At 42.6% G+C, this 22,489-nt stretch overlaps 1 protein-coding gene across 2 annotated transcripts in view; it reads left to right on the forward strand.

Annotated features, from left to right (window-relative positions):
* Nucleotides 1–22,489, forward strand: part of PCSK5 (proprotein convertase subtilisin/kexin type 5) — a 445,686-nt gene that overhangs the window by 165,645 nt on the left and 257,552 nt on the right. For both annotated transcript variants that reach the window (XM_049633868.1, XM_049633861.1), the window contains exon 7: nt 3,601–3,773. In XM_049633868.1, coding sequence (XP_049489825.1) covers nt 3,601–3,773 — 173 coding nt within the window. The remainder of the gene's footprint in view (nt 1–3,600; nt 3,774–22,489) is intronic.

Genomic DNA, 22,489 nt, shown 5'->3' on the forward strand with positions numbered 1-22,489 from the left:
CATCTCCCTAAAGTGTCGCAAACACAGACATGTCTTTCTTTAAAACAGGCGTGAAAAAAAAGGTTGAGTCACGAAGATGGGGGTGGTCATTGACAGCTCTATCCCAAACTATATAATCGCTGCCTGGGTCAGAGAGAACTGATAACATAAATACGAGCCCATCACATCTCTAGGGAAAGAAACATTTCGAAGTTACGTCAAAACAGAAAACCCATTTTTTTTCTTTGTCCTTACGCTTTACAAAAAGTTCCTTGTAATTGAAGTGAAATTGGCAAGCGGTAAAACCTCCTTTTGTAGCCCCATAATGTAGTGATACTGTACTGTTAATAATTCCAGATTATGTGTATACATTACACATGCCTGCACAAACTCAAATAGACAGATGCCTACTCCAAGGGCCCAACCAAAGTAGTATAAATCTAGGCATTAATAGAAGCAAACTCTTACTTTCCCGACTGTTAGCATATTCGTTAGCTGTAGCCTAGTGCCTCAGTCACACACCAATGGGAAGAACACATTATGAGAGAGACTAGAAATGCTAGTGGCTCTAAAGGTGTCCCCCGGGGGGGGGCGGGGAGGGGGTTTCCTAACCGGTGTCACAGATGAATGAAGTTCCCGGTTACTAGACCGACATCTTTGTTTCCGGTACACTCTTTGTTGTCAAGTGGTAAATAGAATTGGACCTAAAAAAATAAAGATAACAGTCCTTTCTAGGGTAAGTGTAGAGGTCTTGTAACATGAAATGTTTGGGGTCTATGCTAACAGTGCTAAGGAAAGGTTTTCTGACACTGCTTGAATGTCAGTGCTCAGTACATTTGCCCTTTCTCTCCTTTATTTCACACTGAATTCTTAGAATATGGCAGCCTGTTAACCAGGAATTAGCTGTACTCTGAGAGCATCTGCTGTGTGTCAAGGGGAAGGTTCACGAAGGAGCTGAAGAAGAGAGACAGAAATTTCCCCTGAAGAGTGATGAGGTTGCTGGACACCCGATAGTCTCAGAGAATCAAGTGGCTACGGCGGCTGCCTCATCAGCCCTTCGTGACGTCCCAGATACACACAGTCCCTCACGTACACTGGCACACACCCGTGTCCCCGTCATTGCTTTCTAGTGCTAACCCAGCACTCGCTGACCTTCAGGGAACGAAGGTGTGAACTCGCAGATAAGCGGCCGACCTAGTGCACGGGGCTTCCGCGAGGAAATGAATGTCTGGCAATGACTCACAAATGCTCTGTCATCCCCAGAACAAGAACATACTGAAGTAGAAATTTAACCCCCACACCCAAAGCATGGAGGCTTGCCATCAGATAAAGAAAAAGCAGCCTCTCATCTTTAAACTTGAGGAAGCAAAATTCCCATTTGTTAACTTTCGGTCAGAAAACTAGTATATTTACCCTCTCGATAGGATTTCATCCGGCATGTTTTTTTTTTCATGGACCTGCCATCAGTTGCGTAACCTAGAACCTGAACACAGGTATTGTGTAGAGATACTCCTGCTCCAGAAGTTATATAGTCCAGTGTTTATTTCAGACCTCTTTGTCCCAATAAAATACAGTTGATCCTTAAACAACACAGGTTCGAACTGTGCGGGTCCACTTATATGCAGAGTTTTTTCAATAAATACAGTCCAGTACAGGAAATGCATTATCTCTTCCATAAGATTTCCTTCATAACCTTTGCTTTGCTCTAACTTATTTTATTGTAAGAATACAATCAATATATAATACCTATATCATACAAAATACATGTTCATCGATGGTTTATGTTAGAGGTAAGGCTTCCAGCCAAGAGGAGTTAAGTTTTGGGGGAGTCAGAGTTGTACGTGGGTTTTCGACTGCACGGCGGTGGGGAAGGGCTAGCACATCTAACTCTGAGTTGTTCAATGGTCAACTGTAGCTCCATTTTATGCTTTGAAATGGCAAGAAGTAAAAATCAAAGAATATGAAGTAGCCCGTCTTTTTTTAGTAAAAACCGTGCAGATGAATTTTGAATATTCATGTCAAATTAAAGCAAACCAGTGGCTACTTAGGACCTAGTATATGCAGAAAGCCAGGCTTTCTACTCCCACAGAACATAGTGTCGACATGCCTTCTGAGTGCAGTTTCCATTTCATAATTTTTACAGTGACTTGTTTTACAACCTTTGTTCTCCGTGTCACCTGTTATATACGTCTTTAAAAATCCAAAAGTCTAGCAGAAAAGACAGCCAAGAGATGGAACAATCAAGTGCAATGTCTTTAGGGATGCTTTGGGGATATTTAATGTGTCCTGAGTGTTTATTTCTATTGTTCTTTCGTAAAAAAAAAAAAAATTATATATGGTGTGTGTGTGTGTGTGTGTGTGTGTGTGTATGATATGTATGATTTTCAGCGGAACCTTTTTACGCCACATGACAGGTCACTATATAAAAGGGTATAGTGACCTATCTGTCACATGGCGTAAAAAGGTTCCGATGCAAGTCAGGCACAATGTTAACAGTTCTTGAGTATTGTTGATATCAGTGCTCGTTGTCATTCTATTTTTTTATGTTTGTAAATTTTAGAGTTAACGGTTAAATCATTCTTTAAAGCACAAAGAAGGTACAGTATTTTTTCAAAAATAGGTTTATTTTCTACCAGAAGTCCACCTCAAACCACATAGCATTAAAGCTAGCCTGCTTTGCAGTTTTATAATAAAAATGTGTTGGTAGCCATAAAAACTTGAAATCCTACTGGATAACAAGGTTTTTCAAAGGAGTGAATTTGGACCATAAAGATGGGATTGTAAAATACTACGGTCTCTCAGTGATGGTATTTAGCTGAAGCTGAAGGAGGGAGAGGTTTACTTAATAATTAGATGTTCTGATGTTTCAAGTCTTAAAAATAAAAGGAAAGAAGGAAAGCCTGACGTTTGACCTGTAATTTATTTTTGCATATCTCTGTTTATTTTTGCCTATTAAGGTTAATAATAAATTCCTGTCTGTCGGGCAGGACTATACTTAAATGAAGATTAATGACTAAACATTATTAAAACCCTTTGAGAATTATTTGATGCGTTCCATGCTCCAAGAGCATTCTCATTTATTATTTGACTCATAAATAACTTGGCAAAGAAAGAATATATTAAGTTCACATCAGTCTTACAGATTAGGAGATAATATTAAATATGGAGGAAATTAGACCCACCTAACTTGGCCGCTTTCCAAATTTGGTGAGCTCGCTGAGGCCAGAATGCTTTATACCAACTATGAACCCAAGTTACCTAATGAAGAGAAATTTAGGGAAGATGGATTGCCCTGGCGTTCTCGCTGTCAAGTACTCTCTGAAGACAGGGGTAAAGGGAAGGGAGAAATTGTGGGAACGTTAAAAGAGAGAATAACGGATAAAAAAGATTTGAAAGAAGTTTTCCTCCATCGTGTACAACATAATTTACTTTCTCTCCAAGAAAGCTTCAGAAGAGTCTACGTTATCCTTTTTGGGGGGAGAGGGGGAGAGGATGTGCTCACGTAACTGTTGATTAAGTGTATTCTTTGCCCCCCAAATGCTGGAATTGGAGTATGTCTTGGGCTGTTCGGGTGTTATATAGCGAAGCCTCTATTCAAGCTAATTCCCTTCTGTCTGGAAGGGGTTCGGATGCTGGATGGAGATGTCACAGACATGGTTGAAGCGAAATCGGTTAGCTTCAATCCCCAGCACGTGCATATCTACAGTGCCAGCTGGGGCCCGGATGATGATGGCAAGACCGTGGACGGACCGGCTCCACTCACCCGGCAAGCCTTTGAAAACGGCGTTAGAATGGTAGGTTTAAAAGCTCACGCTCGGTCAATCGGTGATGATTCTCCTGTGAACCCACCCGTGGGGTCCAGTCCTTCAGTCTAGAGGAATGAATGGAGCTCAGAGCTGAGCCGGGAAGGAGGCGCATTTAGCTTTGGAACCGTGTGTTGCATCCATTCTGAAAACGGGCTAAGAGCTAGAGAGTTTCCCCTGACAAGAACAGAGGTGTATTTGGATGCTTAGATTTGCTCAGAGAAAAATCTAGTCATTGATACACGTTAATCTTGCATTTGGAGAAATAAATGCTCAGCACTGCGAGATGGAGATGTGAAGACATTCCGTCTCTCCAGTCGGTGCCCCGGGTCACCAGCAGTGCCCCTCCGGGCCTCCCCCTTTCTTACCCCCTTAGCTCCACTGCTGTCCCAGGACAATAATATTTTTATGCTGCCTCCCAAGTTCCCTAACCAGGCAGCTCAACCCATGATCATTTTCCTTGATTTCACGAAAAAATCCACTCACCGTTCCTCCTCTGCAAAAACTGACCACATAACCTAATGTAATAAACTGTTTTCTTCAAATTACAGATCTGAAAAAGCCCTATCTTATTTTAGTTAATTCAGTAAAAATAAGGTTGCTGTATACTTCTAACCATGGAAGAAGGAGCATTCCGTCAGAGGCCACTCCCTTCTGTGTCTTACTCGTGAATGCAGCTTTGGGTGACTGAAAGCATACGTTTTAATCATGATCTGGGCCCACCCTTCCTTTCCTCCACCATCTCTTTTTACTTTTTGAAATGTAAGCGGATTCCGTTCTTCCTGTCCTTTATCACATCCCCTGCGCATCCCCGCCTCATCCCTAGGTCCTCTTCCTATACAGCTGATTCTGTTCCACTGTCAAGCCTCAGTGAAAATGCTGCCTGTCTCCTGAAGTCTGCTCACTGCCCAGACTAGAACTAAGTGCAAGCAATCCCTACCCCGCACCTGCTAAACTTCGCCTTCTTACTAGTGTTACGTATCGTCGTTATCACAGTGTGCTTTATATCAGAGATATTCTTGCCTGTATTTTCCTCGTGGAACTGTATGTCCCTAGATAGCAGAGTTGTGCTCTACCTATCCTTAGGGGCTTTGAAAAACCCAGAGGGTACATGGAGCTCTAGCGAGTACTCTGTGAATGTTGGTTGAATGTCATTGAATTTACTACGAATTGTGCCAACCGCAGGATGGATGTATATTTGGCCCAGATTTGGAGCAGTGGGATGCATGCCGTTGGTCAATGTCATGTTGCGGCTGAAGTACAAACAATAATGCTTCTTCCACCTTTGTGGGACTGGTGTTAGGGTTTGATCACAAGACCGTGAGCTAAGCTGTCTCCTGGTCATTGTGAAATAGACTGAAAGGAAACGCTTACGCACTTGTTCAGGATGTACTTCCTCACTGAAGGCTCGTTCAGGCATGGTTAAGACATACTTTCTAATTCTGTCAATGTTTAGATACTTTAGAGCCCTCTAAAGTCATAGAACAGGGTTTTAAATCGTTGCCTAGAATTTTCCTTTCAAGGTATCTGAACACCAAATGAATGTACTCTAAGTAAACTGGGGATTCCATGACCAAAGCCCTGGGCTACAGATTAGTGTACCATCTCTCTGTGCCATCGATTGAATGGTCATTCAAGTTAATAAATCAAGCTTAGTTTGTCTTTAATTTTCAAGTTGTATGTGTATGGCTTTTGCTATAATAAAGAGTAGGCTGGAATTTCTCAATATCCTTATGTTAGTAACTAGTAATGAATAATCTCATGACTGTACATACAGACAGAGAATGCCCCATATTCAATAGTGGCCACTGAATCAGGTGATATGGACCAGTGGTTTTCAAATTTATTTTCTCTAGGGAATCTTTCAGTGGAAATCTTAACGGGAAGTTCAGCGTGTAAAGCAGATTAAACATACGGTCCTTTGGTTGAAGGAGGAAAGGATTAAGATAAGAAAGAAGATCCTCTGAGGAAGTTATTCAAACTTATAGGAAGATTATATTTAGAAACAAATCCTATTTTTTTTAATTTTTTTTTTTAATGTTTATTTATTTTTGAGACAGAGACAGAGCATGAACGGGGGAGGGTCAGAGAGAGAGGGAGACACAGAATCCGAAGCAGCCTCCAGGCTCTGAGCTGTCAGCCCAGAGCCCGACGCGGGGCTCGAACTCACGGACCGTGAGATCATGACCTGAGCCGAAGTCGGAGGCTTCACCGACTGAGCCACCCAGGCGCCCCAGAAACAAATCCTATTTCTGAAAATTACTCTGTATTCACTATTAAGTACAAAATTAACCTATGCTTTATTTATTTATTTATTTTTTAATGTTTATTTGTTTTTGAGAGGGACAGAGACAGAATGCGAGTAGGACAGGGGCAGAGAGAGAGGGAGACATAGAATCCGAAGCCGGCTCCAGGCTCCGAGCTGTCAGCACAGAGCCCGACGCGGGGCTCAAACCCACAAGCAGTGAGATCATGACCTGAGCCGAAGTCGGACGCTCAACCGTCGGAGCCACCTAGGCACCCCAACCTTTGCTTATTATAATAAGTCATACTGTAAAGTTGAAATTGAAAACAGATTTCCCACCCAACTAGATAGCCATCGTTGAGCATGAACTACACCTTTCTATACTTGTGTATGCATTCACACAGCAGACGGGTCGCATGCCTCTGCATGTTGCTAATTTCACTTAACAGGGTGTAGTGGGCATTCTTCCACGGCAGTGCAAAAGGATAGAACTCATTTATTTTAAGGTTTCAAAAACGTTTAGAATATGGACATACCGTAATTTATTCAACATTTCACTGAAGATCCTTCAAGGTTTCAATCTTTCAAAAAAAAAAAAAAGTAGGGTTAGCTTTAAAATGACCCGTTTACTTTTAGAGTTAAGGTAATAACAAAAGAAATCACTCTTAAAAGCAACAGATTATTCTCTGGCTCCTATCCTGGCACATTCAATTATGGAAAAGCAGCAGTGACCCATTTAAATGTGATTAGATCAACAGGATAGGGTTTTTAGCGTTTAATACACATGGGCTTTGGACTTATCCAGGGTTGAGTCCAGAATCTGTCATTTACTGCTCTCTGACCTGATATAGATCAAATTACCTCTGTTCTCCATTTCCTCTTCTAAAGTAAGGGACTAATAGTACTGACTTACAGAGATGTTACGAGTGTTAAATGAGACGATAATGCATATAAAGCAATCGGCACAATATCTGAAACATAATAGGTGCTCAAGAAATACATTTTATACACGTATGTATGCATACTTTGTTTTTCAGAAAAGAGATCATGTCCTTCCAAAAAACTTAATATTTCTCTTTGATCCCCCATCCTTCTCTACCATTTCCACACCGCAGAATTCTAGATGATTCCATTGAGTTTACCTATAGTGGTGGATTAAAAACAATACAGTAGAAACTCATAGACTTCCTGAGTTCTTACATGCCCATATTTTGTCCTTCCTATGTCTGCCCTCACCTTCAGTTTCATTTGCCCTTAGGGGCACATCTTCCGTTTCATCAAGACAACTTCTTGATACACAGATCTGTTTTACGTATCTGTGTTTGTAGTCTTGAATTTAATTTATCTTTTCCCAAGAGCTGTTTCTCCGAATATCTGGGGATATATAGTTTAACATTTTTAAAGCAGTACAGGAGTCTTCCAGGGGAAAGAAATCTCTTTGTCATCAGGCATCAAACAGCACAGTACATCTCACGTTCTTTGAGATTATTCTAAGTTGTGTTCTTTTTATACATAATGTACGTGGTCAAATATATACAAAATGATTGCCTGAAACGTATACAAAGTTAGATTATAAAGTGCGACTGAGAAATAAATAAGTGATTTATCGACTGAGTGATGTAAGGAATGAAGGAATAAATGATTACTACAACAGTTCCCTCAGGTAGCGAGGTCAAAAACCTATGTGACAGCTTAAAGTCATTCTGGCCCACTAGAGTTTTCACTGGATCATCTACAAAAATAGGGGAACTGAAATGTATTTGTTCTTTCTATCAAACTTAGCGTACTCCCACTTTGTAGTCAATGTGGGTAAAGCGGTGAAGGAGACCTCTAAGTTTTGTACGCAATACAGACAAGTCTCTACATTCTAGTCATTAGACAGGAAACAAACCTAGAAACCATCAAGACTACGAGTTAAAGATAAGTGTTATAAATGAGATGAACAGGAAAGAGGGAAGGACAGAACCGCTGTGGTTAAGAAGGATAGGGAGTCCTCTGTGAGGAGATGATACATAAATGAGGACAGTATTGACACGATGCCGGTCATGTGGAAGGAATGTTCTCTGCAGAAGGAACAGCAAGGGCAAAGCACCCCGAGGGGAGAATAATCAGGTGTGTTCACGGAACAAGATGCTAATTTGGGTGCTGCGAGCAGTGTGGACAGAAAGTAGGCAGTAGAAGGTGGCTTGGAGAGGTAGGCAGGGGCCAGCTCAGCAGGGCTTTCTAAACCACGGAGGGTGTTTGCATTCTATTCCATTACAGAAAACCATTAGAGGTTTTCAGCAGAGTAGTGGCCTGTGGGGATACACAATTGTAAAAGCTCGCTGCTCTGTAGGGAAAGTGTGGGAAAGTGCTGTGTGGGAAAGTGGCGGGGAGGTAAGAGCTGAAGGTCGAAGGGAAGAGTTGATGATGAGTAGGACGGGGCGGGGGCGGACAACCACGACAAGTGACGAGGGGCGGCAAGAGAGGGAAGCCTACGTATCAAGGGAATAGGTTTGGCCCAGGGAATCCAAATATTGATTGCATCCATTTCTCCTGCTTGCTAATCAAAAAACGTAGCGAATATTGGATTTCAAAAATGCTCCCTATGTGTTGACTGTAAGATAAGCGTTTGGGTCAGTAGCATGTAACACTCTTTTCAAAGACGTTAACACCATCAGAATCGATTCAATTTACAGCCTTTAGAATTCATGTGCCAGCATTGCATTAGACAAACTATGTTGAGCAAACCATATTGCAATCGACAGTTTGCTCTTTTCCCCAGAGATTGCATTTTATGTGATGCTAAGGCACTGTAAGATTAAAAGCAAGAATTAAAGGTACATAATTCGGGTTGTGTACAATTAATGATGACGATGAAGAAGATTGTAGAGGTGTGGTGGTAACCATCATAATAATAATGATACTAAGACACTTAACATTTGCCAGTCTGTCACAGTATGGTCACTCTTGTGAGCCCCCAAATAGATGATGACTTAAAAAAATTTTTTTTTAATTTATTTTTGAGAGAGAGAGAGAGAGAGAGATAGCATGAGCGAGGAGGGCCAGAGAGAGAGGGAGACACAGAATCCAAAGCAGGTTCCAGGCTCTGAGCTGTCCGCGCAGAGCCCGACGCGGGCCTCGAACTCCTGGACGGTGAGATCCTGACCTGAGCCGAAATCAGACGCTTCACCACCTGAGCCTCCCAGGCACCCCAGATGATGACTTTTAATCTTCACAATAATCTCGTAAGGTAGCTAACCACTCTCCCCGGTTTTGCAGAAAATAGACTTTCGGCACAGCGAAACAAGTCAGAATGTGGGCCTCCAAGAAATCTAATAAATTATTTTACGAGTTGTCCTTCCTGCTCTCTTTGGCCCAGCTGACCTGCTTGTATCATCCGTGACCACATGTCTGAGCTTTTCTCCTGTTACCGAGGTGAATTAGGTTCTCACCTTCTATGTTAAGTCTCCCTCCTCCATTTCTTCACGGAGGCCTTACCTTCTCACCCCACTACAGGCATGGCTCAATCAATTCTCTTTCATCGTCAAAACTTCCCTCTCATCTGTGTGACGGCCATCCACACACTGTTGATTCTATCTCTGAAGAAAGAGGGGAGACGCCCTCTGGCAGTCTACTTGTATTTTTCCAATTACTGACTCATTTCTTTTCCCCTTTGAAACCACCATTCATACTTCCCCCTACAAGCTCTTTTCCCATCGTCTCTTGAAGCAACTCGTCAGAACCCCGACCCCTCACTGCACCGAGGCCGTTCTTATCTAGACCACAGTGACCTTCTAATGGGAAACCCAGGGCTCTTCTCTGAACCCTCATGTAATCCGTCCTGACAGGGAGGCCCCGCCTGCTTCTTCTGATCCGCAATAAAATACACACCCTCCAACCCTTCTGAACCCTTGTCTCCTTCTGTTTAGTGTACTTACTTATCTTGCCGGCGAGTTGTCTCCCCCGTAAAGGCCCCGAGATGGAAATGTTTTGTTCTCGACTGTAACCCAAGTACCTAAAACACTGTTTCGTGAGGAGTGACCAAATGTGTGAATAAATACACGGGTGAATTCCATGCCGGTTTGCTGCATATACTGAATGAATTTATGTAAGGATCACAGTTGCATTGTCTTTTATCCTAATACGGAAATGAGTGATTAACTGCATGATATAGTCTGGTGATTAATGTACTCAGACTGTAGATTCCGACTCTCCAGTGGGTTTCAGTACGTTCTTACCTTGTTCAAGTGAATTGCCTCTCTGAGGATCAGTTTGTTCCTCTGTAAAATGGAGTTAAACGCTGGCAGTTACTTTCTAGGCCTGTCATGACGATTACGGGATTAGTGCGTGTAAAATATGCAGCAGTTTCTGGAACATAGCAAAATCTCTAATTGTGTTACGAGTCTTCATCGTTATCACTTCTGAAAAGGCCAGGGTACTAAAAGCGAAATACTAATTAATCATGCAGGAAACTGTAATAAGTCTTGATTGTCCATAATCTCTGCATTTAATCCACTTCATATTGCTGAATGATCCTTAAAGAAGGTAAGTATACAGTCTTGAGATTATTAAGGAATGGCCAAAATAAATGGGACAAAATATCCAAGAGAATATTTCCTGAAGTCTGAAGGACTTTCCTGAAGTCCATAAAACACTAATTAATAAAATGCCCCAAAGTGGGGTAGGGGTAGGTGAAGGATTTTGCTATCAAGTAGGCTTGAAACACACCACTTATTATATGCTCCCTTTGGGAGCTTAAAGGCATATTAAAGGCTCTGAGAAGTTCTGCAGTAAGGAGATGCATGTAACTTGATTTATTCCGTGTTCTAAACTCTAACCACGCGAAAGCTTTATCTTCATAACTCGTTTTAAATTGGCGTCAAATCTAACTTCACTTTCAGTTTGAGTTTGGAACTTGCTTTGCAAAAATTCAGCTAAACCCATTCGACCTGTAGAGTCAGAACATTAGAACTGGAAACGAATTGAGTGGTTGAATCATTTTTACAAACATTTGTATATTTGTTTATTGGTTGCCATCACGACGATTCACCCTGTCTACCTTCCTAAAACGTGTGATTTCTTCTTTTCCCCGGGCTAGTCATCCAGTAAGTCTTTCTCTCCTGTCTTCCTTTCTGAAAGTCTATGAAATGTGTCCTCTTGTCCTCACAGTTAGAACCAACCGCTCCCAGAGGGTCCAAAGCGCCCAACCTCCCAGCTTGAGCTCCAACTTTCAGTTCAGCGGGAATAGTGCAGCCAAAGAAGAATGTTTTGTATGTAAATCTTGCCCTTTGTCTTGTCTTTAAAACTCATCACTTCTCCTTATGACCGACAGGGAACATTCTAAGCTTCTTAGCAGGGCACAGAGGTCTCTCACAATCTTGCCGGGGGTTGCAGAATCGAAATCTTACGGGTCGTCAAAGGAAAGGACCGTTTCAAAGTGACTCTCATTCAAGCTGACAGGATTCCACTTACCTCGGTGAACCTTTGGCTCCGTATGACTGGCACAAATCCCCTGCAGGGGAAGCTCTTCGCTCTGTCTACCCAGGCGGTTCCAAGTAGGAAAACGATTTTATGAAATGAATGAGGCAATCGAGAGTGTTTCAGACAGAAGTGACCTGGTGTTTGGTATGACAATAAGAAGCTAAACTGCCTAAAGTTTTCTTGGATAGACTCATTACTCGTTCATTCATTCCCGATTGCATCCGGGAGACAGTCACTGGGTGATTATAATATTCTAGGTACTTGACGAGGCGGTAGTGAAAGATGAATAACACTCAGCCTTTGTCTTTGGGAGGCTCACCATGGAGTGATGAATAAAGGTTCTAAATAAAGTGCAAGCGAATTCCCCAAGTTCCTTCAGGGACTAGAATCTGGTAAGCAGTGAGGACAGACGGCACAGCGCGCAATAACAAAACTTCTCGTGTTCAGCCTAGTTGCCCTGCAGTCATCTTTTTTTTTGCCCCATTTGGGTTATGAAACTTTAATCATCTTTGGTGAATTTTTACACAGGCATCTCGTGCATCGACAACTTTTCCTGGTTTCCTGATAAGGATATTTAATGATCTCCTTTAGAAAATAAGCGGAAAAAAAAATCAGAATTGAATCTTTTCCCTTTTTTTTCATAATTAGAAAACCCTATGTTCAGATTACCAGGACGTCCCTTATTATTTTACTCAAGAAATATCGCTTGAGCCCCCATTGCCTACCATGCACTGGTTTGGCAGTTACCTTAATCGTTTATCCGGAGAAATCCTGCAACTCATTATGGATATTGTAGGAGCATGGGCTATAGAGTTTAGTTTACTATACTATCTACAAGTATCCTCTCAATTCCAGATCATTTTTCTTTGAGCTTTTCAGGCTTTGGGATTATCAATGAAAGCATTCCAGCGTATTCCTAACAGAACCAATGTCAAGGGTGGGGAACAAAATTAGGTGAGATCCAGATCATTGGCCCGGAATCTCCCTGTTGGAACCGTGACCTTCCTCCTGTCCTCATTCTTGTCTTCTCAGGGGTCCAGATGGAAACCAGGACATTTGATGGACATCTATTAGCACATGCCTGGCTGTTGAGTTTCTTATGAAGTCTCTTAATTAATATATCCTCTTCCGAGCATCAATTTTCTTCCGCGATTTACCCAATTTGACGCCTGATTAGATATTTGGAATACTTGCCGAAAACACAGGGTTGCCTTGCAGTCACACATCGTCTTTTACGTACACACATGTGCACGTATACACACTGCTCCGCCCTTAAATTAAAGGCATATGTTCACCAGAAGGGGAGAGAAGAGGTATAATGAGCTTGTATAATAAACGCAGTAATAATAATCATAATAAAATTAACTGATTCCACTTGGGAAGAACATATTTTTATCTGATATACATCCAGCTTTAGCAGGCGTGGTACCAGTTTGCATCTTAATAAATGACAGATTGCTGTTAAATTAGTTGGCAAATGTTCTAGAACTTTGGAATGATATGTGGGTAGGCAAAGATAGACAGGGGAGTTTATTTAATATCGGTTCCACTTCATCAAAATTGACTCTAACTGGGGTTTGTTTTAAAAAATCCTCCATTAGTATTTAACTATATCCTGGTGGAACTTTGTGTCTCTAGAGCTTTAACAAAGCTAAGAAGTGATTTGCCAAGTGGACTCAGTACACCATTTTCTATTTTGGATACAAAGGATTGTTTGTCTTTGTAGATACGTATGTGGTTTCACATTCTGTAATCTTCACAAAGTTATCTGATATCTGAGTATGCAATTTAGATTACTATATTACTGTGAACTGTGATGCATTTAATGAGCACACATTTATCCTAGCCTTATATAGGTGCAAATGTCAAATGTTTATTGTCACCTTTTTTTTTTTTTTTTTCAGTTTTAGAGATTCATTTTTAACTCTGTGAGTTTATACTATTCCGTTCTAACTCTCTCTGTTTTATATATGGATTAACTAGATATCAGTAATAATCCTTTTTTTCTTTGCGTTTGTTCTATTTGTGGTGACATACAGGGGAGGACATGAGGTCCTTATTACAGAAGTCATTCCAGTATAGTACGGATGTCCCAATTTATAGGGAAAACACAAAATCATACAGGGATCGTCTCAGGTCAAGTTAAGGTCCATACCAATTCTGAATTTCTGTGATTCAGAACATAAATTTAAGAAAGGCAATGGCAATTTTCTTGAGCAAAACGTGGCAGTAACCGGGCTAAAAATAAGGTCGCTGGGAAATAAACAAGGATAAATTGAACTGAGTTGCTACTATCAAATGGTATGATTTTGAAGCCTACACATTTTTTATAGCAGGTTTTTTTCACTTAACCTGAGCTTACCGTTCTCTTGAAGATGGAAACCCTCAAACTTCATATTCAAGATGGCAAACATCATGATTATTATATATTCTGATAGCCACTTGGGTTAGACATGAGGATGATCTTCATAGGACCTCACCAGGTTATAGCTTTGGACGCTAAGTCTTAGCAAAGTAGGCAGCCGGGCCATTAAGAAGCATGAGTGCGACTCTGACTCAGTCTGTCCTCTTCCACACCTGTGCTCTTCACCGCCATGCTGGGTGAACCCACTCCTGCGAAACGTGTCGCATGGGCCCCTGTAGGCACATTCAGCTCTCTGTCAACGGTAGCTGTAATTATGGTCATGGAAGTGAACGCTACCCCAGGGAGCTGTCTCTTCTCTAAACTCCTGGGAAGCATCATCTGGGCAAACTGACTTGGCACATTCTGAACTTCACTGTATTGTCTCTTTGTCTTCATCCCTGGAAAGTATTGACCTTGACGTCACAAAGACCCGGATTGGAATCTCTTTGGTTTCTCTCCAGTGTTTTGATCCAGAACAAGTTACTACGTTATCAGAACTTCTGCTTCCTTAAGAAAACACGATGCTAATACTCACTTTATGGAGTCATCGTGAAGACTGATGGAGATCTCACATATACAGTGCTCAGACCTCCCTCTTGTCTTCTCTTCAGCAGAAGGGCCCCTTTGATGCATCTTTAAGGACCCCAGAGTATCCACTGCAGAATCTTGTAAACTATAGAAGCTTAATATCAGCTGTAATTTTTTTTTTTTCAGAAGAGTGATTTGCTTTCATTGAAATCGGCATCGTGTTTATGGGAAGAAACCATAAAGGGCTGATTTTCTCCCTTTCGGAAATGTTACGGGCTGCTCCACAAAAGATCAAGGTGGTTATTTCGTGGAGGAGAGGCCTATGACATTCAAACCGTATGGTGGGCTTTAGACAGGAACAGCTTGCTTGCTCTGTCAGAGTTGAGCTGACAGTTGGGACCAGTGCACCATGGTGAGGCATTCTGTAACCTAACATAGAGAAGAGTCTAAACCTTTCGTTATTACTGGAATATCCTTCTGTCCTTTCCAAATGCCTTTCCAAACGTTTTCAATAAATTCCTTTCATATTCCTATTGATAGTAAATGGTTTTATTCTCTGTGAAAGGAATCTTTCGAATTTTACCCCTTCAATAGCAATTTAAAGGTGTGTTATCTTTCTGGGCAGTTTCATAATAGGCAATTAACGTTAATATTGAAAATGTCCTTCTCCGTTTCATAAACCTGTCTCTCCTGAAACAATCCTGAGCATGATTTTGCCTTTGCCCTGGGATGATCCAAGATGTAGAAACTTTTCTCACATATGTCTTCTTTTTCTCCCCACAATGGGAATGCTGGGACGGTGTATGTACCCAGAATGGCTAGGTTGGTGATGTTAATTATTGATTGTGATAACTTCAGAGAGCGTGTAAGATTTGCATATATTTATATTTTTTAGCTGCTTGCAGTGAGGAATTGAGAGACCTCATTTGCATGCCCCTCCCCCCCGCCAGTGTTGTTGGGGACCCTGGGAAAACGGCTCGACTAGGGCTCAAAATTTGGAGGCTGTGGGAGTGACCAGAAGTAAATAACAACCTGAGTTGGCTGAGGCTTCAGTGAGTCAGATGCGGAAGACAAGGTCTGAGAAAAAATGGGAGGACTGACCAATATGAATTGACTCCAGAGAGAGCATCAAAAGCAGACAATTGGGGTGCTTGGGTGACCCAGTCAGTGAAGCGCCCGACTCTTGATTTCAGCTCAGGTCATGACCTCTTGGGTTTGTGAGTTCAAGCCCTGCATTGGGTTCCTCCCACTGACGGTGCTGGGATTCTCTCTCTCTCTCTCTCTCTCCCTCTCTCTCTCCCTCTGTGGGCCCCCCCCCCAATAAATAGACTTTTTAAAAAAGCAGACAATTATTTGGAAATTGTTGATTTGGCAAATGAGATAGGGCAGGAAGAGAAAGTGTTTTTGTATTTTTGTTTTGTCCAATCCACTGCTGTTAACCAGGTTTCCCTAAACCATGTAGTTGCGTACTTTTAGGAACACGCACTGGCAGTACTAGGCAGTGGGGATCAGCATTTCAGCCGAGGTGGGAACGGACCCATCTGGTTCCAGCTCTGCCACTCATTGGCTCTGCAAACTTCATTTCCTTAGTTTCCTGATGGAGGAATTTAAATTGTCAACGTACGAACATCTGACGTGTCCAGCTTTAAGTATTATCCATAGTGTGTTATTCGCCATTATTTCTTTTCTTTTTTCTTTTTTTAACATGAAATTTATTGTCAAATTGGTTTCCATACAACACCCGGTGGTCATCCCAGTAGGTGCCGTCCTCAACACCCACCCTCCCCTCCCTCCCACCCCCCATCAACCCTCAGATTGTTCTCAGTTTTTTCTTTTTTAATTTTTTTTTTAACATTTTATTTATTTTTGAGACAGAGAGAGACAGCATGAACGGGGCAGGGGCAGAGAGAGAGGGAGACACAGAATCGGAAGCAGGCTCCAGGCTCCGAGCCATCAGCCCAGAGCCCGACGCGGGGCTCGAACTCGCGGACCGCGAGATCGTGACCTGAGCTGAAGTCGGACGCTTTAACCGACTGAGCCACCCAGGCGCCCCGATTGTTCTCAGTTTTTAAGAGTCTCTTATGGTTTGGCTCCCTCCCTCTCTAACTTTTTTTTTTTTTACTCAGCTCCACATTTTCATTATTCATTTTGAAGTTCCCAAATGTACAGAATATATCTAAAGGTTAATTAATAGGAATGAAATCCTTTGCCTGAAAGCATATTTATTTCCATTAGTAAACACACCTGGGTTTTAGTGCCTCCTGGGTATTCTTCTACCTTGTCTCCATGAAAGACTGATTTTCTTCTTCACTTATACTGTACAAGTAAACAAAGTGAAAGCAATCTTCAGTGTTGGAATACTGTTGTTATGAGCCAAGGGTCACACGGGTGGTGCACTTTGGTGAGAAAGTGTAAGAAGCTGGGTGATGGGTACCAACCCTCAGTATCAGCCCTTCTGAAGATGGACAGCTCCGTGACGGGATTGACTCTCCCAAGCCTTTAGTACGTTCGTGTTCTACTGAGTTTATATTCTGGCAGACATGGTGGGTAAGCAATCATTTTTTTTTCCCCTTTGTGTATTCACACAGTAAATATAAAAGTAGCCTTTTATCAGGAACCTTGAGTCTGGGGGAGTTCGGAATTTGCAGAATTGATTGTTCTTTTGTTAATGTAATTTATTGCCCAATTGGCTAACATACAGTGTGTAAAGTGCGCTCTTGGTTTTTGGGGCAGATTCCCGTGGCTCATTGCTTCCATACAACACCCAGGGCTCATCCCAGCAGGTGCCCTCCTCAATGCCCATCACCCATTTTCCCCTCTCCCCCACCCCTCCCATCCACCCTCAGTTTGTTCTCTGTATTTAAGAGTCTCTTGTGGTTTGCCTCCCTCCCTCTCTTTGTAACTATTTTTTCCCCTTCCCCTCCCCCGTCTGCTTCTTCTGTTAAGTTTCTCAAGATCCACATCTGAGTGAAAACATGGGGTATCTGTCTTTCTCTGACTGACTTGCTTCACTCAGCATAATACCTTCCAGTTCCATCCACGTTGCTGCAAATGGCAGGATTTCATTCTTTCTCATTGCCAGGTAGTGTTCCATCGTATATATTGTTCTTATTCTAGTTTTGACCGTTTATTCCAAATGTCCTTTTAGAAAAGCGAGCTAACGTCAATTTTAGGTTCCCTGAATTGAGCGGATGCTCCTCACGCCGGTACTAGAACATGAACAATGTTGTGAAAAGACCCCACATGTAGGTTACAAGTTATAAATGTGTTTATCATTTCGCCAGAAATGCCCGCCACTATCGTCACCCATAGTTGATTCCACAATCATACGTCAGATTCTCTATTCCTTTATAAAAGGAAGTTGACTGCATTCGGTATGCTCGGGAAGCATATAAAATGGATTTTCATTTGCGCGCGGTGAAATTAATACGATCGCTGATAACTGCATCTCATATGGTCACTATTTTATTAAGAAGTCAACAGAACGTCAAAAAAAAATTCTTAACCTACAGGGCTTAGTCATCTATCGTATACACAGCAAATCAGGATAGAGAAAGCCTGATGTGGGGCAGAAAAGATGTGTGAGGTCGAGATGGAGGAGAAGAGGGACTGAAGTCCTATCACACAAGAAAACGTAGGAAGACGAAAACGGGACGAACTCGCTAACCATTCACAAAAGCCTTCTTGGCCCCGCTTTGAGTACGTTTGCTTTTTCAGTCCTTGTCAATTATCGAACTTGCTGGGACAGGGTAAGTAGCACAGAATAAGAATGGTGGAGACACTCCGATGGAGTATGTTTTGTGAGGTCAGTCTGTGGATCTTTTGCCAGTCCTTCCTCCAAATTCGATTCCGGGCTACATGGCAGCTGTGGGAGCAGGCATGCTAAGGCAGGTATGGAAAGATCAAGAACAGCACCGGGGCGGGGGCCGAAGGAAAACGGGACCTCAGGGTGTTGGTGGAGGACGCTTTTGTTTGTCCGCTGTTGAAATCATCTTGGGGAAGCATTGGGAACCATATTCAATCCTAGAATTTTTACTTGCAAACAAGTAGAACTAGTGAGCTGTTGGCTGCATTCAGATGACCAAATAAGTCATAGTTAACAACGACTTCTGAAAGTTTTTTAAATGTGTATTTATTTTTGAGAGACAGAGTGTGAGCAGGGGAGGGGCAGAGAGAGAGAGGGAGACACAGAATCCCAAGCAGGCTCCAGGCTCCGAGGTGTCCGCACAGAGCCCTGACGCGGGGCTTGAGCTCGCGAACTGCGAGATCGTGACCTGAGCCCAAGTTGGACGCTTCACCGACTGAGCCACCCAGGCGCCCCAGTTTGGTTTTTAAATACTTAAAGTAGTTCTTCTGTTTAACTTAGTAATTCTTAGAGCACAATAAGTATGGGTGGCTCAATCAGTTGAGTGTCTGGCTTTGGCTCAGATCATGATCTCACAGCTGATGAGTTTGAGCCCCACATCAGGCTCTGCGCTGACAGCTCGGAGCCTAGAGCCTGCTTGAGATTCTGTGTCTCCCTCTCTCTGCCCCTCTCTCCCTTGTACTCTGTCTCTGTCTCTGAAAAATAAATATTGAAAACAAAATTTAAAAAAACATTTTATTATTTATTTATTTTGAGAGAGAGAGAGAGACAGAGTGTGAGTGGGGGAGGCGCAGAGAGAGAGGGAGACCGAATTCGAAGCAAGGCTCCAGGCTCCGAACTGTCAGCGCAGAGCCTGACGTGTGGCTCGAACCCATGAGTGTGAGATCGTGACCTGAGTCGAAGTCGGATGCTCAACCAACTGAGCCACCCAGGCGCCCCTGAAGACAAAATTTTAATAATTATTCTGAGAGCAGAAGCAGAATCAAGTGAAACCTGTATACTCTTTACATCAGGCACTGTGACTCGTGGCTTGAGTAGATCATAAAAAATACGGGTTGCACGTGCTTATTTTCTGGGTGAGGGAAGATACCACAGTAGTGGCCCGACAAAGTTAGCACTTGGGCATGGGATTGTTTCTGACAAAGCAGCACTTAACTTCCAGATTCCTAACCCTCAGAGGGCGCATTTCCTTTGACTCATTAAGAACATCTCATTATCTGTCTTATTAGATTCTCTTATGTTTTGGTGTGAGTGGCCCACTTTATTCCCTGGGTCCAAATAAGTCTCAGATACAGCTGACCCTTGACCAACATGGAGATTAGGGACACTGACCCCTCCCTCCCATCCCCCGCACAGTGAAAAATCCATGTGTAACTTTTGATTCCCCCCAGCACTTAACTACTTGACCGGAAGTCTTAACCATTAACACAGTCGATTAACACCAATTTTGTGTGTTATGTGTATTATATACTGTCTTCTTACAACCACGTAAGCTAGAGAGAAAAAATGTTATTAAGAGAATCCTAAGGAAGAGCAGGTACATTTACGCTCCTGTACTGTATTTATTTAGAAAAAATTCACCTATGAGTGGATCTGTGTGCACGTCAACCCTGTGTTGTTCAAGGGTCAGCTGTGATTAATGTTCCCACCCCAGTCCCAGTCTTGCCTTCATGAACGGATTGAAGAGACAGTCATAGGCTTTAGTCTGTCCCAAAGACGTCTTATTGACATCTGTATCATGACTGCATTCCCTTGGCGCATTCCCAAAGAAGATTCTGCGGCACTGAGCTTCGCCAGGGTTGTCTCCAAGGCATTGGGAGCTGTGTGACCCCCTGTTCCTGATTTGTTCTCAATTACGGATTGTATTTCTTGGATTACTTCTTAGGTCTCTTTTAAGAAGCTTTCGCTTCCACGTGAAGTATCTGCTACTAACGATCGTGATTCAGAGGGTCGTTAACTCTTGCTTCAACAAGCAATACGTATTTTAGAATTCTGGGACAGTTTGTGTGACCACCACAGATACCTTCCACAAGTGTGCTGTTGTCATTTTGCCTTTACGTCACGTTTCCAGACTAGACCTGTTTCTGTCAATGAACCTACTTCGTTAAGGAACAAGACTGATTTTGTGAAAAAGATGATCGACTTTGTTAAAAAAGAGAGAGAGAGAAGCCATTCCTTCTTCATATCTCAGCTACTAAATCGTTGTGGGTATCCTTTCTTTGCCCACCCTCTTCCGGCCTGAAGCCCCTTTATCTGTGATCCCGGTGTGGAAGAGCTTCCGCGGCGGGTGGTGGTCTTTTGTCACTGAGAGCAGAGCGGTGACGGACTTTGGTAACGGGGTGTGTGGGCGACGCTTGGAAGACATTGCAGGCAAAGGAACGTGTCTCATCCGAAACATCATGCGTTCCATTGGCCTGCCTCTTCCTGTTGACACACATAGACACATGCATTCTGATCAGACTTGTCAGGACCTCCATTCCCCACATCCACCACATCCTTGTTATATGATGGCTCGCCTGGTACTTAGTGGTACTCGGTTTCCTAATCTGCAAAGTACGCATCTCACTTAATGGTATTGCTCTGAATTAACTCATATTTGTGAAAGCACAAGTATGGTGTCCGGCCACATTTTTTTTTTTTTTTTTTTTTTGGTATGTGGAAGTCTCTGGTCACTTACTCATTCCCCTTTAAGAATCCTTTCTAAGCGATGTGGGAGAAGAAAATAATATTAAAATACCAAAGAAAACCTGCCTGTATTGGCTGAACGATGATCACACCCTTTTAAAGAAAGAAGTTTGGTTCCATCAAACTCTCTAGCTTTCAAAACCTGGCTTGGGGGCTAGGGTTTCATTGATAATGCCGCGTAAAGTAGCCTTTTCTGACCTCCTGAACCACAGGAAAATCCAGGTCCTCTCTAGCCTTTACTAATAAAATTATGTGGTATTATAAATTGCTTTTTGTAGGGCCTACACGAGAAGGAACGCATGCACAATTAAACACACGATGAAAAAGAATAGTTAGCTTTTGGTCTCGTGGGTCTAATGTGGATTTCACGAAACACTTTGCCGTGAGTTTGCTAACTTTTAACTTAGCACTCAGTTGAAGTGGAGGGCTTTGTTTTTTTCTTTTTTTTTCATCCCAAGCCATATTTAAATATGACCAGTGTGAATCACAGTACTTTACCCAACTAGAAAATGTTTATTTCCTACACTTTGGGGGAAATACGTTGTCTCAAAATGCTTTTCTCTTTATGCTATTCTGGGCACCTGCCCTTCCCCCTACATCCCACATTAAAATTTAATTCTTAAATTACTCTGAGTTTTTGGAGAAACGTCCAGATCTTCTTCTACCACATATGTTTTGGTTTTCTGACGATTGCACACTGATGAAACGTGCCATGCATCTGTAGTAAATAAATCTCTGAATTGCTAATTGTTTCAGATTAACCCCATAGATCTTTAGCGCAGGTCTGTATGGCATTTTCAGCTCACCGATTTAGTCCGTTTATTTCTGGGGCTTTAATCACACGTGCTTTTAAACACACGCTTTTGAACACACGTGCAGAAAAGTCACAAGGCCTCGTGGATAGTGTGGGTATCAGCATCTCTTTGTTCTGTCACCTCCGTGGGGGGGCAGGCCACCCTTTATCTCCTCACGTTGGATTCATCAGCTCAGGCTGCCATACTCGAATACCACAGACTGGGGGGCTTAACAACAGAGATGTGTTTTCTTGAAGTCTGGAGGCGAGAAGTCTGGAAGTCCATGATCAAGGTGCCAGCAGAGTTGGGGTTCCGGTGACACCTCCCTCCGTAGCTTACAGACAGCCTTCACACAGCCTAGCCTCTGTGCACACGCTCCTGGCTTCTTTCTTTCCCTATAAGGACACCAGTCCTGTCAGATGAGGGTGCCACCATTGTGACCTCATTTATTCTTGATTACCCTCTTCAAAGGCCTTATCTTTAAATACAGTCCTATTGGGGGGTTAAGGCATCAGCATATGAATTTGAAGGGGAGAGGACACAACTCATTCCATAACACATCTTGGGGGCAACACCACATGTCTCCCGTGAGATTCTCCAGATCCCTTTCCCCTTCTGTCCATAAGCTCCGTGCTCAGGGGTACTGATCTGTATGCGCTCCCAGTTCCGCCGGCTTCTGGTGGGGGTCAGCCAGTAGGATACACTGGCAAGAAATGGGAGAGA

The sequence above is a fragment of the Panthera uncia genome, chromosome D4, assembly GCF_023721935.1.
Source record: "Panthera uncia isolate 11264 chromosome D4, Puncia_PCG_1.0, whole genome shotgun sequence".
In the NCBI taxonomy this organism is placed as follows: Eukaryota; Metazoa; Chordata; class Mammalia; order Carnivora; family Felidae; genus Panthera; species Panthera uncia.